Genomic DNA, 17,551 nt, shown 5'->3' with positions numbered 1-17,551 from the left:
CTCCTTAACCCTTTGCACACGTTCCATGGGGATACGTGGGGGTCCTGGGGCAGCTGAGTCTGAATTTACTGAGGCACAGTGCCAATTTCAGATCTCTGGCTCTTGCTCTCCATCATTCCTTTGCATGTTGAGATTTCCCTCTCACATACTCTCTTTTGTCAGTTTGCTGTTTTGTGCAGCGTGCTGTTCTCACAGTGCCCAACCAGATTTCATCTGGGAAACCCATAAACAGAACCTGAGTGCAATAGCATCCTCCCCACCTGCAATTCCTAGCAGCTGGTATTCAAAAGGCATACTGCCTAGAACAGTGGAGGTAGACCCAAGCCATTCAGAGCCTTATCCTCCCATGAATTGCCCCACTTCACTTTTAAAGCCATCATAGGCAGGGCAATTTTAACAACTTTTAGTTAATGGCTCCTGAATGATCTCCGTGTCCCTTTCTCTCGCCGTTCCTTTTTTCCGTTTGGGCCGTTCGTGGTTATTGGACTACCGGTATGTCTTTGTTTTTAATCTCCTGTATTCCTTAGGAAAACTATAGGTGCTTTTAAAGAATTATTAATAACAATACCGTGTTAGCAAAGTTGCAAGAAATAATAATACTGTATAGTCAAGTTGCCAGGCTGTCCTACTCACGCCGATCAGTGATGCCATATGAAACTGGCCAGCAGGGGGCGGCATTGTACTTCGCTCTGCGTTAAAGGATTTTCATTGCACAAGCGGAAGCCGCGTCCAATTAAATAAAAACCCAGGTCCTACCTCCTCTTCTGTGACCACAAATCACGTGGGTGGGGCCGAGTGTCTACAACTGCCTCATTCCACCAATCGGAAGCAGCGTGGGCGTCAGTGGGCGGGGCTATAGAGGGGTTTGGATTTGTGGCGGGCCCAAAATGGCGACTGAGGTGGCTGAGGGTGTGGGTACTGCCGACGGGGAGAAGGAGGCCGCCGGCGCTGCTGTTGCTGCTGCTGCTGAGCCTCCGAGCAACCCCAGCCGGGAGCAGCTCCTGGACTACATCGTCGAGGTTTCCTTGCAGAAAATTGTGGAAGCGGGAAGGTAAGGGAGGCGAAAGCGGGAGGAGGCAATTCTCGCGATAGTTGGCTTGGTGTTATGAGGAGGAAGCATCGCGACATCTAGTGGGGAAGGTCCCATGAGAGTTGTTTACGCGGAATTCATTAACTCTTGTTGGCTGGGGCTGATGGGAATTGTAGTCAGCCTGGGGGGAGCCTGGCTGTGGAAAGTATGAAGGGTGCTTTTTGACTTACGTAAAAAAACAAAAACAAAAAACTTGCCATATCACAAGAACATATCAAAGCTGTTTACAACAGTAAAAATAAGATAAAGCATGAAATAAAAGCACAAACAGTTAAAACCAAAGACCAGTAACCCATTGTGGGTGGTGTACTCTCCATAGGCCTGGTGGAATAAAAAGGTTTGCAGCATTCATTTAAAAACCTGGCACAGAGGGCACCTCCCTGGAATGTTTTTGTTCACAGGATGAGGTGCAGCAGAAAGGTTAGTGTTAAATGAGTACAATGGCAACACAAATGATGTTGTCATGACCTTAGATTAGTTTTTTAAGGGTTTGATAAGCGCTATGGGGAGGGTTTCCTTTAATGGAACTTCCATGGTCAGAGGTGATGCTGCTGTTGCAAACTTTTTTCCGTTAAAAGTCTGGAGTTGCCACCCAGTCCAATTCTCTTTTCCGGCAAGGAAGAAGTATAACATGAAAAATTACGAGTATGGTGTGTGTTTTTGATTTGGAAAAATGGAAATATTTCCAATATAAACACTGTAAATGTTTAAAGCATATTAATCTGTAATATTAAATCATGCAACATCAACTATATCCGGCTTGGATAAACATGAAAACGAAAAGTTTACATGTCAGAAAATTAGGTATCTTTCTTGATTAAATCCTATTTAAGCGGCGAAAAGAAAAGGAAGGAGAGGACAAAAAAGAGCAAGAATATATAAAAATGAGTACTTGATTATGCACCCTAGTGCGTAGATAATAGAAACAATGTGCAGGGTTTTTTAAAATGTTGATGGCATTTTCTTTCTCTACCCATAGCTACAATAGGTTTGCGAAGTGTTACAGTCGTCTTTACAAAGTGCAACCTGAACTCACCAAGTGTGTTTACAATCAGTTTATCTCCCACCTGCAAATCTCCTTTCGGGTAAGGGCCAAGGGAAAGCACAAAACCCTTCCTTATAGGTTCCGGTGCAGCCTGCAGTTCTTGTTTTTCAGAAAAGGGTGCAGATTTCTCATTTTGAATAAATAGTAAACCTGGAAGGATTGAATTCTTCATTCACCAGCTTGATGGTTCAGTCCTGCATATGTGATGTGACTTGACTGCAACATAGTAAATAGCAACTGATACTACTGTGAAAACAGGAGGCCTGTGTGTGTGTGCGAAGTCCAGTGAGAGAATGGCAATGAAGTTCATAATCATCTGCGGCAGGGAGGAGACCTTGTTGTGAAAAGTTGTTAAACATTATTGATTATTGCAAACCTCTTGCACTCTTGACTTAGATATGTCAAAGGCTTTTTTCTGTTTGAGGTGGGATTATTTGTTGGCTGTACAGTGGTACCTCTACTTACGAATTTAATGCGTTCCGAACACACATTTGTAAGTCGAAAAAATTTGTAAGTCGAATCACATAGGAATGCATTGGGAGAAAAAATTCATAAGTCGAAGCAACCCTATCTAAAAATTCGTAAGTAGAAAAAATCCTATCTAAACTGCATCCAAGATGGCGGACGGAGCTCCATTTGTAAGTAGAAACATTTGTAAGTAGAGTTATTTGTAAGTAGAGGTACCACTGTACTTAAAAGGCTGCAATTTGTCCCTAATTTTTTAAGAATATTAAATCAAATCTATTTAAAAGCTACAGCCACAACTAGAATAAATAGTTTGGATTTGGGTCCTGCATGTGTGTCCAATGCACGAACCTTTGGCAGTACAGCTCAGAGAGACGTCAGATGTTACAGGTGTGAAAATTAAAACCCAGCAGTACATCCTCACGTTATATGCAGAGATTGTGTGTCTTGTGGGTTTTTTTGTGCAGGAGGAGATCCAGGATCTGAAGGAAGAAGGGAATCTCAGTGTGCTCTTTAAATCACTAGATGAACTTGCAGAAGAAGCAAAGAAAAGGAGTACACCAGCATGGTAAGGAGTGACTCCCTTGGCATAAGAACTGCCTGGCTGGATTGACTCTGAGGTCTGTCCTGTCGGGCAGCCTCTTTTCACAGCAGCCATTTAGATAGAGCTGGGAAGCAGAGGGAGAGGGCAACTTCACACACACACACACCCTCCGCCTTCAACCTTTTGTTATTTGGGAATCTGGTAGACGGCCTCTACACACGTTTCACACATGACACCTAGAGATCATGGAATCATAGAGTTGGAAGTGACCCAAAGGTCATCTATCCTAACCCCATGCAGTGCGGGAATCTCTAAACACAACCCCCCCATCCAATAGGAAACCATACCAGACCCTGCTTAGCTTTGCAAATGTGCTAGCAATTTATTGCCGCTCCACTGATGGGGACTGAGCAGCTAGGGACCTCCTGCATGAAAAGCTAGGCTGCGGTCCCTTCTGTGAGAAGGCACAGACTACACCTGTTGCAGCACCAGTGTTTTGCCAGCACTTCTGCAGCAATGTGCGGACGTTGCACATACCAACAGGCACATTCTAAAAGCTGGTGACTTCGATGCTTTCCTATATCGCCCGCCTCTAAGCTCATTCCTTGTTCCTCGTAATGCAGACCGAGGGCCATTCCCCCGTCTGCGAAACATTCGAGGGCCACATGCCCACGTTGGGCAGGGCCAGAGGCAAAAGCATGCGGAGGAACAAATGTGAAGTTTACCTTTGTACAATAGGCTTGTTCTTCACACAGCCCTCTCTGTCCTCCATCCAGGCAAGAAAGGGGTGTGAACAGAGTTCAAGGGCATTTTCTGGTAAAAAGCACTTGAGGGGAATGGCAAGCAGGGCTGCTGAGGCATGTGCCCTGAGGAGGGTCTCGAGGACCAGATAGTGAGTTCCCGGAGGGAGGGGGCACATTTGGCCTCTGGGCCTGAGATTTCCCACCCCTCTTGTAACGCCTTCATTGAATTCAGGCGCCCCAGTGGAATCCCAGAGGAAGACGTCCACAGTGCTGTTGTGCCGTACCTTCTGAAGCAGCGCAGATTCCTGCAAAAGGCCATAAAAGCAAAGGAAGACGCGAACTCGAGGTTGGCTGAAGCAGTGCTGGCTGGCCGGAAGAGAATTTCAGACCTGCAGGAGGAGATCAGAAAGAGGAAGGAAGAGTGGCAGGTGAGTGGAGCCTCGCAGGTAGCATGCCCACCTGTGCATTGGATTCATTTGCTTGGGGCGCATCAACAGCCTGGAAGGAGAAGAGAAATGTACCCTCTTCCCCACACTTGTCTTCAAACACTGGTGAGAAACATTCGGTCAGGTGGAATCCTTGCTGAATGAATTTGTTGTTCTTAGTTGGCTTGATGGGCAAAAGAAGGAGCCAACCAAGACTTCTCCAGAAAAGGAGTCGTAGAATTGAGTCCCACAACCTGAATTCTCCGACCAAAAATGTGCTATCCCACGTCCCTGCCAATGGTACCACTAAAGGCAATGGGACACAAAGCAAGGGCTGAGATCGGTGGCAGGTTCATGGGAGATGAGATGATTATTTAAGAATCACAGTCCCACACTACATAGGGCCACTGTGGCAAGAGGAGTCTTCATGAGTAATCCCATATACACAGGACTCATTCTCCAAATGCGGATCTTTTGTAACCAATATAGTATCATCCACACATAAAGATGGAGGCAACTGGCTGGCTTGGAGCAGATAATACAAAGGTGCCAGTTCTTAAAGTTGCACATCTTACGATATTGCTAAGTTACAAATTTTCAGAGGGAAAAAGAAACCATAATGAGAACAGAGCATGCTCAGTGTGTCATGGAACACAGAATGATCGTAGGGAGGAGGAGGAAATGGATGGAGTGGAGTGTCCTGGAAAAGGGTTTAGCTGGCTGGCTGCAAGACTGCACACTTATCACACTGCAACATTTTGTTGTGGGTTTGCTTGTAAAAGCAGAATCTGGTCACAGCATTTTGTACCAGCTCAAGTTTTTGAACATTTAAAGGATCACCCCGCTGGGGAGGACGAAAGCCACAACAAAATTGCCCTCAGACCCTTCCCAGAACCTAGAAGGAAACATTTTTACCCTGCTAAGGAGTCAAAAAGGATCCCTGAGAAACTTACATAAGATCAGTAAGAAGGCAGCCCTTGCCTGCGGACTTACAATCTAACAGAGGGAACACAAATGGGAAAGAGGTATGTTGAAAGACTCTTGCTAGCATTTAATTATTTTTCCTTCTTTCCTTCCAGGCAGTTGCTCAAGAAGGTCAGCAGATCGTGAGCAGCCTTGAAGAGCTTTAGCGAGGAGGAAAGCCTTGCTGGCTCTTCACGAACGGAGCCCCAACTGAAAAGGTGCTTTGGAAGGCCAGGATTATATAGGCTCTGAGGTGGGATTCCCCAAAGAACTAACAGACCACAAGTCTACTGCAGTGTGGGACTCACTGGTTTCCAATTCTTGCAGAGTGTTACTTTCACAATCCTGCCGCTGGGCTATTAAAAAAAGTTTTTGCTGTGTGTTTGGGACCTGGACTATATGACCACACTCTGGACTGTACAAGCTGGGTGGGGGGCTTTTTTCTTTTTGCAGCTGCTTGAACCTTCCTTTTCCCTTGGAAACTGAGGCGGGAGGCACTTCCCACTGCAATATTCTCCCAGTTTTTATTGCTTCTCAGTCATTCTCGTTTCTTTCTGTAAGTTGCTTCCCTGCTTCTGTTCCTCCCTACTTAACACTTCTCAAAAACTCCATCTACGTCTTGTCCACCATGAAGCTGAGCAACTGGTGAGCCAATGGTAAGGTTGCCACAAAACAGCCCATGTTCACAGCAGAATCATTGGGGTGTTTGGGGGGTGACCTAAGCAACAGCACCTCCCCTCTCTTAGTTTGAAGGAAGCAAACATTTGTTAGTTACTGATGTATAAAGCAAGTACAACCAAACCTCTCCTCTGAAATACTCTTCGTGTGTATGTGTGTGTAACTTTTGAAGCAGATTAAAACGGCATTATAAAGTATTGCTACAATTTCTGCCTTGCATTTCTTTTAACACAAATATTGCCATCTGCCCAAGCTGGAGTTGCAATGAATTGTGCAACATATTTCTGCTGTGACTGAGCTGAGTCTTCCCCGTCGCTCAGAGTGCTGGGCAAGATGGACCTTTAGCTGGGCTTTGCTTAGGTTGAGTTGTAGCAGCAGTCCGAGTGTGTAGAAATCTGCTTTATGTGTCACCCATTTTCTTCTAGGGAAATTCTTGGTTGCCAGCCCCCTGCAATGTGAATGTGCTGGGTATGTTTTGGGCATGCTTTGCTTACCAGTGGGCTAAAGCGAGGCCCATTTGAATGGAATGTGTGTGTGTGTTAAATAGGACCCACAATGCACTTCAACAGGCAGGACTTCGTGGCAGAACTGATCAGGTTTCTCAATAACGCATCCCTATAGAGAGGGTTTCTCGGAGCGATGGAATACCAGTCCCCTGAAGCTAGAGAAGGAGGGTGTTTCTCTATTGTACATGTCAGCATCTGTTCCCAATTAGATACAATGCTTGTGTTTGGATGTAAAGTTGACCCATATTTTTCTTGTATAAACATGGGTTCCTTGATTACACTGTAAATATAGAGCGGGGTGCCAACCAGTGCTTGTTGTTTGGCTTGCGCCACGTTCCCTGTGGCCAACAGTGGCCAGCGTGGGATGTTTAGGAGAGCTCTTGGCTGCCTCGAGTCAGCCTCATCTTTTCCAGATGTAGTTCCAGGAGCCGGGGAGCAACTGGGAACTCGGGAACCAGCACGTAGGGTGTGAGGAGTGCTGAAAACAAAGATTCCTGTAGAATGCCACAAACGTGGAGTCTTGTCATTGGCAAACAAACTGCAGGGCAACCGGTTCACTGCTGGCTGGCATTCCATCTCATGCTGACTATAGTCAGGGCTCTTGGCTCCTCACTGCTGCTAGAATTTTGCCTCCAGGCCAGGCATATTTGGCTGAATTTTGTGACACGTGTACATTTATGCAAACTTTAATATATATTTTTCCTATAACTTCTATTTGCTAATCAGGGGAAGGGAGGTGGCAGCAGATCCCCCCCCCCCCGCCGCCGCCCCCAGCAACAATACCCAGTGATCCCTGGCTTCTGATATTTTAGCAAGCACATTTCAAGGGTCCATTCTAGCCATGACAACTAGAACACAGGTGGGGAACTTGCAGGTTTTATGATGTTGCTGGACTACAACTCCCATTATCCTTAACCAACACATTGAACTGTCAGGGATGATAGGAGTTGTAGTCAACATCTGGAGGGTCACAAGCTCCCTGTGCCCGGTTTAGAAGCTTGATATTTAGAATTTCAAGCATGTGTTCTAAGCATAAAGTCTAACTGTAAAATATTGAGGCGTAAGCAGAATGCAGTTCTTATCTCTCTGGGTGAGGAGATGGGGGCTTATTGGCAAATCTGCTTAAGACAAGCCGCTGCCTCTTGGCTTCAATGCACAGGTGAAATCCTGTCTGCATTTTCGAGATAATACTGATCTTATGGGCCTCTTGAAATGCTTGTGGTGGAATGTAGGAAGCATGCCATTTGTGCATCTAGCTCATTATGGCAGAATCCCTCCAGAGTTCCCTGTAGGGCTCTCTCCTGGAGATGCCAGGAATTGAACCTGGAACCTTCTGCATGCAAAGCAGGTGCTCTGCCACTAAACTACGGCCCTTCCCATGGTGGGATGTGCAGTGTTTTCAGCATTCTGAAGCATTGCATGAATGCAAAAACTATTTTTAGGGGGTTAGAATTCCATGCTGTTCACCCCATCCCAGTGTTGTGACAGTGCCTGGTTTCGGAGCAGAATGGGGTGGCCTTTCACAGCCCCAAAGCAACATTAATCCAGTACAACGTGGCACTGGAGAGAGGGGGCATGCTATCTTGGCATGGTTCTCTTCCCGTGTGTCTGCTAGCGATTTGCATCCAGGGCAAGTGAGGGCAAAATACCCCGTCCCATTTCCTCTCCCCAGATCTGGAGGCCATCCTGGGGCTTTGGAGCTCAGCAATGTGGCCTGCTGTGATCGGATGCCGGAAAAGAAGGAGCCAAGGGCAAATTAAATCTTTGAGTTTCTCTTTGGCCCTGAACACATCCACATGGAAAGGAAAACCCCACAGATCTCTGCAGTTTGTGGGTAAATTACAGGCTTATAGGCTGTTTCCTCCTCTGCCCCTGGTTGCCAGTTGCTCTTGGCCCAGAGCCAGATCTCCTTTCTTCAGGGGCAGATTTCTTTAAGGGTGAGGCGCAGTCCTTACATGGAAAGGACTTCCGCGTCGCAAAAAGAGCATGGAAAACGGAGATGACTGCCTGCTGCTGTTGCTCCTTGACTTTATGTAGGTAGCCCTCCTAAGCAAACTCCTGGATCAGGCATCCCCAAACTGCGGCCCTCCATATGTTTTGGCCTACAACTCCCATGATCCATAACTAACAGGACCAGTGGTCAGGGATGATGGGAATTGTAGTCCAAAACATCTGGAGGGCCGAAGTTTGGGGATGCCTGTCCTGGATCCTCCAACCATCTTTCCCAGGCATTGAATGTGGTCCTCCAAGCATCTCTTTCCAGCCTCCTGGACTCCCCAGGCCATGCCCCATCACTTGCCCCTGCTCTACACTCTCCTTCGGTGCTTTTTTTGCCTGGCTGGGATGCGCTCTTAACGACTGCAGCCTCCTGTTGTCTCACCTTCATTCCCTCACATCCACCCAGCGCTCTGCTACCAAAATTATTCACCTCCTTGTTACTTTTAATGATGCCCTCCCCCCCCCTTAATTCCTTACACTGGTTTGGTGTCTGCTCCTAGAACCTTTGGAACCCTCTGTGCCTCCCTATCTGTGTTTATTTCTAGAGAGGTCCCATCCTGTGACCCTCACTCATCTATTGCCACCACCCTCCCGTCATTTAAAATCCCTTGTTCCCTCAAATGACTCCACCCATTTCCTCTCACTGCCTCTTATGCCTGGAACTCCCTCCTGGAAAATCTTTGTGTGACCACCTCCCTTTTTTTTTCAAAGTCCCTCCTCCAAATTCACCTTTTCCAGGAAGCCTTTGGATCCTCCACACCTTGGTCCCTAACCCTTTGGCTAATCCAAAGGACATGCAATTGAAACAGCCACATATGCCTCCCCTGCTTACCTGTGTGCCTCTATTCTCCCCTTCTTCTGTTGGTTGTTTCTTGTGTCTGTTTTGTAAGCCCCTTGGGGCAAGGACCTGACCTTCCTGTTATTTGTAAACTACCACGGTGCTATATCAATTAAGAATAGAATCGGATCAAGTTACAGGGAACCAGGCAGAGGGCCTTCTCGGTAGTGGCACCCACCCTGTGGAATGCCCTCCCATCGGATATCAAGGCAATAAGCAACTATCTTACTTTTAAAAGACATCTGAAGGCAGCCCTGTTTAGGGAAGCTTTTAATGTTTGATTTCTGTATTTTAATATTTTGTTGGAAGCCGCCCAGAGTGGCTGGGGGAGCCCGGCCAGATGGGCAGGGTATAAATTATTATTATTATTATTATTATTATTATTATTATTATTATTATTATTGGAAGTTACATGAATGGAAACATCCAAATGCTTTGACGCCATTTTATCTCCCAAACGAATTGTCTCTTGCTTATATCTGCCTTGCAACAGCCCTTAAAGATCAAGAAGTAGAAATTGAGACAGTGAGAGTGGTACTGTCTGTCTAAATCCACCTTCTGTGCAGTGTTCAGATTGCAGAGAGGAAGAGGGGCTCAAACCCACAATCCCCACTTCTCCCTATTTTAGTGAAACTGTATCTCTAACCATATATTGTAAAACCTATAGCTTAAGCAGGAGGCTGGCTTCACTGCTTTTTTAAAAAAAGAAAAAAAAAGACATAAAAGAACATTTCTACCCACCTTCCCTCCCTCCCCCCACAAGTCCCCTTCTGCCACAAGTGGATCCTGCGGGTGTTGAGAGTCGAAGGTAGTCCATTGTAAAGCTGGGTTTGTCCTCACCCCCTTCTCCTTAGCCCCTGGAGAAGGGGGTGCCACCAGGAGGCCCCAAGACAAAAGGAGAGATTGGGATAGGGAACCCCCCAACTATTTCTACATAATCCTCCAACATAATACAACAACAAACAATCAATTAATTTCTTACTTTGTTAAACGTTGTATTTGCGACTTCCTCAGATCCCTTCTTCCTGATTTTCATAATTTCTTAATATCATTATAGCGGGTTTCTTATTCTTAATTCCGATTCTTATTCTTAAAAAATCAACATTATTTTCCTCCTTCTTCGTGACGCCTCCCCACAGGCCCCCTCCTGCCACAAGAGGAACCTATGAGGTGCGACCATCCAAGGGAGGTCTATTTTTGTAGTTGGGTTTCCTTCCACCCCTCCCTCCCCCCCCCAGAGCCCCCCTGGCTTCACTGCTATTCACGAACTCTTGGTGTGTTCATAGCAAGGGGCGAGATTCAGACTGGGGACTTCCCTTATGCATTGCACTGTCTCTTAACCCAAATAATATGGGAATAATAACTGGAGGCATGTGAATTGATGACCAAAGCGACAGCTGAAGAGGAGCTTCGCTGCTTGCACCTGAGCTGCTGCAGCACAGCACGAGGTCAAATCTTCGATCCACACACTGCATTTAAAGTTTATTCAGCGCAAAACACACAGAAGCATTGAATTTTAGAGTTGGACAAGACCCTGAGGATCATCTAGTCCAGGCATCCCCAAACTTTGGCCCTCCAGATGTTTTGGACTACAATTCCCATCTTCCCCAACCACTGGTCCTATTAGCTAGGGATCATGGGAGTTGTAGGCCAAAACATCTGGAGGGCCGCAGTTTGGGGATGCCTGATCTAGTCCAGGCGTCGGCAGCGTTTTCTGCCCGTGGGCCAGAGGATTCCCATGGACTATTGTCCGTGGGCCGGACATGAGCAGCACAGGCACAGAAGCGATATCTGGTGCCGCGCTGCCCATTTCCCAAACACTGGAAATGGCTTCTGCGCATGTCCGCAGCTGCGCAGAAGCGATTTCTGGCGCTGCGGACATTTTGGAAATAGGCAGCGTAGCACCAGAAATGGCTTCTGCACATGTCCGCAGCTGCGCAGAAGCGATTTCCGGTACTGGCTGCCCATTTCCAAAATGTCTGCAGCGCCAGAAATCGCTTCTGCAGCTGCGTAGACGCAATGTTTGGCGCCGCTCGGCAGGTCCCCGTGGCGCCGGTTTACCACAGTGCGCAGGGGACTTGCCGAGCAGGTGGCTCGGTTCACGGGCGGCCCATGGGCCGGATAAACGGCCTCCATGGGCCGTATCCTGCCCGTGGGCCGGAGGTTGCCGATGCCTGATCTAGTCCAACTCCTTGCAATGCAGGAATATGCAGCTGTCCCTTACGGGGATCGAACCTGCAACCTGGGCACTATCAGCATTGCATTCTAACCACCCAGCTATCCAGGCTGACTTCCTCCAAAGAATCCTGGGTTCTGTAGTTTATTATGGGTGCTGGAAATGCTAACTCTATGAGGGAGGGAACTACACTTCCCAGGATTATTTGGAGGGGATCAGGTGGCGCTGTGGGTTAAACCACAGAGCCTAGGGCTTGCCGATCAGAAGGTCGGCAGTTCGAATCCCTGTGACGGGGTGAGCTCCAGTTGCTCAGTCCCTGCTCCTGCCAACCTAGCAGTTCGAAAGCATGTCAAAGTGCAAGTAGATAAATAGGTACCGCTCCGGCGGGAAGGTAAATGGTGTTTCCGTGCGCTGCTCTGGTTCACCAGAAGCGGCTTAGTCATGCTGGCCACATGACCTGGAAGCTGTACGCCGGTTCCCTTGGCCAATAACGCGAGATGAGCACCGCAACCCCAGAGTCGGTCACGACTGGACCTAATGGTCACGGGTCCCTTTACCTTTATGTGCTTTAAATGTGTTTCAAATAAGCTTTCCAATATATATTGCGTCCCCAGTCTGCTTTGATTTGAAACCTGAGCCACCCAACAGGATGAAATCTAGGTAGCTGTTTCCTTCCTGAGCTTTGGGTCCCCAAAACACCCCAACTCCCAGTGCTGCAAAAGCATCATGGCTTCCCAGTCTGACTGTGGCGTCCATCCTGCCCTGTCCCTTCCCTGCAGACAAGTAAGCTTGCCTTCTTCAGATGATATCCCTGCCCCCAAACCACAATTACTGCTTGGACTTGGCAGCCTTCCTGCCCAGCAGATGGGCTCCAAAATAGACCTGGCTTTCTGCCCCTTCTGTGGTTAGAGAGCAAGGAGGAAGGAGGAGGTCCTGTGGGCTGTCCCTCCTGCCAAGTGGGCTGGGGGGTGGGGGGGTGCCAAAACAGTATAAATCAGGAACAGAGACCCAGGTGGAAGAGACCCCAGAGGAAGGAAGGAAGCAAGCATCTCCAGACCTGCAGAGAACATCTCCCCGTTAGCAAACAGCATCAATCAAGATGAACAAGTTGATTCTGGTGAGCTTCCTGGCAGTGGCCACGCTCTGCCTTTGCCAAGCAGGTAAGTGGTCAAACCATCTCTGGGTTATGATTCTCTATGTGGCCATAGATGAGTTTGCAGGTGCCATCAAAATCCAGTCTTCATATGCACCTACATGTGTTGTTGATTAGTCGTTTAGTCGTGTCCGACTCTTCGTGACCCCATGTACCATAGCACGCCAGGCACTCCTGTCTTGCACTGCCTCCCGCAGTTTGGTCAAACTCATGGTCGTAGCTTCAAGAACACTGTCCAACCATCTTGTCCTCTGTCGTCCCCTTCTCCTAGTGCCCTCAATCTTTCCCAACATCAGGGTCTTTTCCAAGGATTCTTCTCTTCTCATGAGGTGGCCAAAGTATTGGAGCCTCAGCTTCAGGATCTGTCCTTCCAGTGAGCACTCAGGGCTGATTTCCTTAAGAATGGATAGGTTTGATCTTCTTGCAGTCCATGGGACTCTCAAGAGTCTCCTCCAGCACCATAATTCAAAAGTATCAATTATTCGGCGATCAGCCTTCTTTATGGTCCAGCTCTCACTTCCATACATCACTACTGGGAAAACCATAGCTTTAACTATACGGACCTACATGTGAGCAAAGCTAAATATTTAGACAATAAATCACAGTTTTAAGATTGTGGGTATTTCCAGGGTGTGCCAGCTTTTTTCAAAACAAAAAGAATAACCTTCAGGACCCAGAGATGCCAACATCACTTCAGATTCATTTCTGCCTTCAAAGCTGACCGACCGTTTCTCTTCTCCCCCACCCCCTCCATGCCAGTGGTGGTGGTGGTGTTTAGAGTGTCGGACTAGGACTTGGGAGACCAGGGTTCAAATTCCCAGGTTACTTTGGGTCAGCCACTGCCTCTCAGCTTAACCTACCTCACAGGGTTGTTGGGAAGAAGTGTGTACATCACCTCAAACTCTAGGGTGTAAATGAAATAGATAAAGGTTACTATCATTCCTGACCCATCCCTCGGCCACAGTTTCAGCAGGCATTGCCTCTGTACTTACCAAGCTTATCCTGGTCACAAGGGCTAGCAGGATTACATCGCTACAATGAAAGCAGAGGTTCTTAGGAAGTGCTCAGGCCCAAACCGTGCCCTTGGGTGACAGGCACCACAACTGTTCCCTGGTGCCTCACTTGGCCAAGGGGCAAGTAGCCTTTTGCTCATTGCAGTTGCCCTTCTCCTTTTCCAGATGACTCTGCCCACTCCAACAGTGCCAACGACTCACCCAGCTCTGAAGGTCAGTTTATCTCCACTTTTATTCCTTTCTTGCTTATTTTTATTTATTTTTAGATAATTGCTTCAAAGAGACTTATATCTGCAGAAGAGACCTAGGCTTGCAAAATTGGAAAATTTGAGGGGGGGGAGGGGTAGACTAGGGAAGGTGGGAGAATTGTAGCTGTGTGGTGATGTGTTTTGCATGCAGGTCTCAGGTTCAATTGCCCACATCTTCAACTAGAATTGGGGGGGGGGAGGCTATCAAAAGCCCTGGAGAGCCACTGCTTATCAGTGTAGACCAGAGCTTTCCAAACTGTGCGCTGCGACATGTTAGTGTGTCGGCTGCAGTGTGTCACACAAACACTCCTTCCAGGGCTGGATAGGGGTTAGTTCAGGCTTCGGCAACGTTTTTTGGCCATGGAACGGATTATTCCCATGGACGATCGTCCGTGGGTCGGACATGCGCAGAAGCGATTTCCGGCGTCGTGCTGCACATGTCCGGGGCGCTGGAAATCGCTTCTGCGCATGCCCGGAAGCCAAAAATTGTGCCTGCACAGAAGCGATTTTCGGCGTCTGGGCATGAGCAGAAGCGATTTTCGGCGTCTGGGCATGAGCAGAAGCGATTTTTGGCGTCTGGGCATGAGCAGAAGCGATTTTCGGCATCTGGGCATGAGCAGAAGCGATTTTTGGCATCTGCGCACGTCCCCACGCTGCGCTATGCCGGTTTAGCACAATGCCTGGGGGACTTGCCGAGTGGGCGGCTCGGTGACTGGGCGGCTCGTGGGCCGGATAAACGGCCTCCGTGGGCCGGATCTGGCCCATGGGCCAAAGGTTGCCAACCTCTGGGTTAGTTTAACCTCCAGTTCACTAGTAAAACTGAATGACTGTTTCGCGAAATGATGCATGTCCAAAAAGTGTGTCCCCAGCTTGAAAAGCTCTGGTGTAGACAATACTGAGCTAGATGGACCACAGCAGCTTCTTATGTTTCTAAAAGTATGGAAATCTCCTTTTTCCCTTTCTGTTCCACAATGAGGGCTAGAATCACGTTGCTTTTCAAAATGAAAACGGAGACTGTCAGGATCCTTGGTTTCGTTCCTGAGCCACAAGCCCCACTGATGGCAGGGAGGAGGCAAATAGGGAGAACTCCTCCTATAGAGGGCTGAGGCAGCGCTGTTGATAAAATATGCAACTTTTCCTCTTGTAGCTTTTGTCTCCAGGCGCGTCAGTGCTCAAGTAATGAAGAGACACAAGAGGAACTATAACAGGTAAAGATAAATGTGCAACTTGTCATGAGCTAGGAATCTGGGGTGGGGGTGGGCTCCCTAGTGGCTTTGAAGACGCCTCCAGGAGGTCCCAAACATTGGACGGAGGAGAATAGTTACCCAGATAATGTCAACACAGGGCTCTGTAAAGAAGCTGTTACTCTCTCTGCTGCAAGAATTGGCTGGATGCATCACATGCAGGGCCGTCTTAACCATATCTGGCGCCCTGGTGCCAAGATCCCTCCGGCGCCCTCCGTGAGTGAGGCGGGCAGGAATGGCGCACGGGGAGCTGAGAGGCGTGGAGGAGGCAGCCCCAGGCTCCTGCTCCCTGCGCGCCTCCGGAGAGCGGCCTGAAGCCGCTCAAAAGCTGAGAGGCGCGGAGGAGCCAGCCCCAGGCTCCCGCTCCCCGTGCGAAGCTCCGGAGGCGTGCGGGGAGCGTGAGCCTGGGGCCGCTCAGCTGTTCAGGCGGCCCCAGGCCAGCACTCCCCGCGCGCCTCTGGAGAGCTGCCTGAAGCCGCTCAACAGCAGAGGCGTGCGGACGCAGACACCAGCGTTTGGTGCCCCTTCCGCGCCCCTGATGGCCAGGCGCCCTGGCACCTTGCGCCACCCAGCCCGGGCCTAGGGACGGCCCTGATCACATGTGCATTCCAGTGTGACCGAGAAACAGAACCCAGGGGAAGAGTATGCAAATGAAGGGGTGGGACTATGCAGATTGGAGCAGAGGAGTAAACGGTGGGAGATGGAACAAGGGAGGGTTTAGCTCCTATCCCTACAGTGTCTGATCACCTTGCAGCTCTTTGCTGGGGGGAAAGTATAACCTTGCAATTAATGAAAAATCTCTACCCCCAACCCCACCCTGGCATCGAGTGGAGGGGAAGAAATTCATTTCCATTTGTGCTTAAAAGTGGACCTACTTTCTGAAACACAGCTGTCTTTTGAAATGCCCAAATTTTGCAATGCAGTCCTCCAGCAAATTAGTTAATGAATTAATTTCATTAATTAGAATTTATAGGCTGCTTGTTTTTAAGGGGGGGGTACCCTCAAAGCAGCTTACCAAACAAATAAAAACAACAAAATTACCATTAAAAATAGTTAAATCCAACTGTTCAAAAAATGTAAAATCTATGCTAAGCTAAAAAACAGATTAAAAGACATGTCAATGTTTTACATATCTGGAGAGGCTTGCCCAAAGAAAAATGTTTGTAGCAGGCGCTGAAGAGAGTACAGTGGTGGTACCTGCCTGAAGTCAATAGGCAGGGAGTTCCAAAGTGTGGTGTAATGTGTACAAAATGCATATACTAGGGTAAAAGTGTGCATAATCATTATGTTAGGTTTTTGCAAATGTTTTGCAAAAATGTATACTGGGCAAAATTAGGAGAAATTTTACAGTAACGTTGGAAGATTTTTAATGGGGATTTTTGCATGAAGAAATGTGTATCTTGCTAGTTAAAGTTTTGTATACGTGGATATCCTTTGGCATACTGAGAACATTTTGATATAGCCCCAAAATGTCTGCTAAATGCTCCAACCGTGGCTGCTGCTCCCTGGCAGGTTCTACAACGCCCATGCTGCCCCAACCCCAGACCCCCTTGAGCCCCTGCGAGAGGTTTGTGAGCCGAACCCCGCCTGCGACGAGATGGCCGACCTCATCGGCATCCAAGAAGCTTACAGGAGATTCTATGGGCCAGTATAGAGGCCCTGCTTAAAGTCAGCACAGTGTGTGGGACAGAAAAGAGGAGAGTCCTGCTCGGAGACCAGCATCTGGGGGGAGGGATCTACTCGCTTTGGTGCTACACAGTCCTTGTCTCTTAAGGTCCACAGCAGGACCCATGCCTTGAAATACCCTGAACAGATACTGCTTGTAACTACTGTGCCTTTGCCTCCAGGCTGCCTCTGTAATATGCTTGCTTTAAAAATTGGTGTTTTATGAATAAAATATTAAATAACTTAAAAACATAAGCACACTTCTTTTCTTTCACTGAGTTATGCACATGATATGCTTTTTTGGTGCTACATGGTGCTGTCCTATGCGGTTCTGTAGCTTTCCCCAACCTGGTGAGCTGCAGAATTTTGGACTACAACTCCCAACAGCCTCAGCACTGTAGACTGGGGCTGATGTGAGCTGAGGTACAAAACCTCTGCAGGCCCCAAGTTTGGGGGAAGTTGTATGCTGCACTGAGATATTCTGGTGGTGGTAATGGTTGGGAGAGAGATGGAGGAGGCTGCCACTGGCTGACTGTATCTGAAGAAGTGTGCATGCACATGAAAGCTCATACCAATGGCAAACTTAGTTGGTTTCTAAGGTGCTACAGGAAGGAATGTTTTTATTTTGTTTTGACTACGTCAGACCAACACGGCTAGCTACTTGTAACTAGCTGGCTGGTTTACGTAGATCTTAAATAAGGGCATAAATACAGCCCGAGTTTCCCCACTGGGTTTCCAGGGAAGCCCCAAATCACAG

The 17,551-nt window shown here is 48.0% G+C and overlaps 2 protein-coding genes across 2 annotated transcripts; both read left to right on the top strand.

Moving 5' to 3' along the window:
* Positions 1-887: 887 nt before the first annotated feature.
* PMF1 (polyamine modulated factor 1) lies at positions 888-7,123 on the top strand. Its single transcript, XM_035098831.2, has 5 exons — positions 888-1,051; positions 2,070-2,175; positions 3,068-3,168; positions 4,120-4,315; positions 5,392-7,123. Exons 1-5 carry the CDS (start codon positions 888-890, stop codon positions 5,440-5,442), a joined length of 618 nt encoding a protein of 205 aa, XP_034954722.2. The 3' UTR covers positions 5,443-7,123.
* A 5,364-nt stretch (positions 7,124-12,487) lies between these two features.
* Positions 12,488-17,049, top strand: BGLAP (bone gamma-carboxyglutamate protein). Its single transcript, XM_035099422.2, has 4 exons — positions 12,488-12,631; positions 13,803-13,850; positions 15,033-15,093; positions 16,642-17,049. Exons 1-4 carry the CDS (start codon positions 12,571-12,573, stop codon positions 16,781-16,783), a joined length of 312 nt encoding a protein of 103 aa, XP_034955313.2. The 5' UTR covers positions 12,488-12,570; the 3' UTR covers positions 16,784-17,049.
* Positions 17,050-17,551: the final 502 nt, after the last annotated feature.

The sequence above is a fragment of the Zootoca vivipara genome, chromosome 17 (genome assembly GCF_963506605.1).
Source record: "Zootoca vivipara chromosome 17, rZooViv1.1, whole genome shotgun sequence".
Lineage (NCBI taxonomy): Eukaryota > Metazoa > Chordata > Lepidosauria > Squamata > Lacertidae > Zootoca > Zootoca vivipara.
Note: the sequence above shows the minus strand (reverse complement) of the source record. Positions and strands in the feature narration are given on the sequence as shown.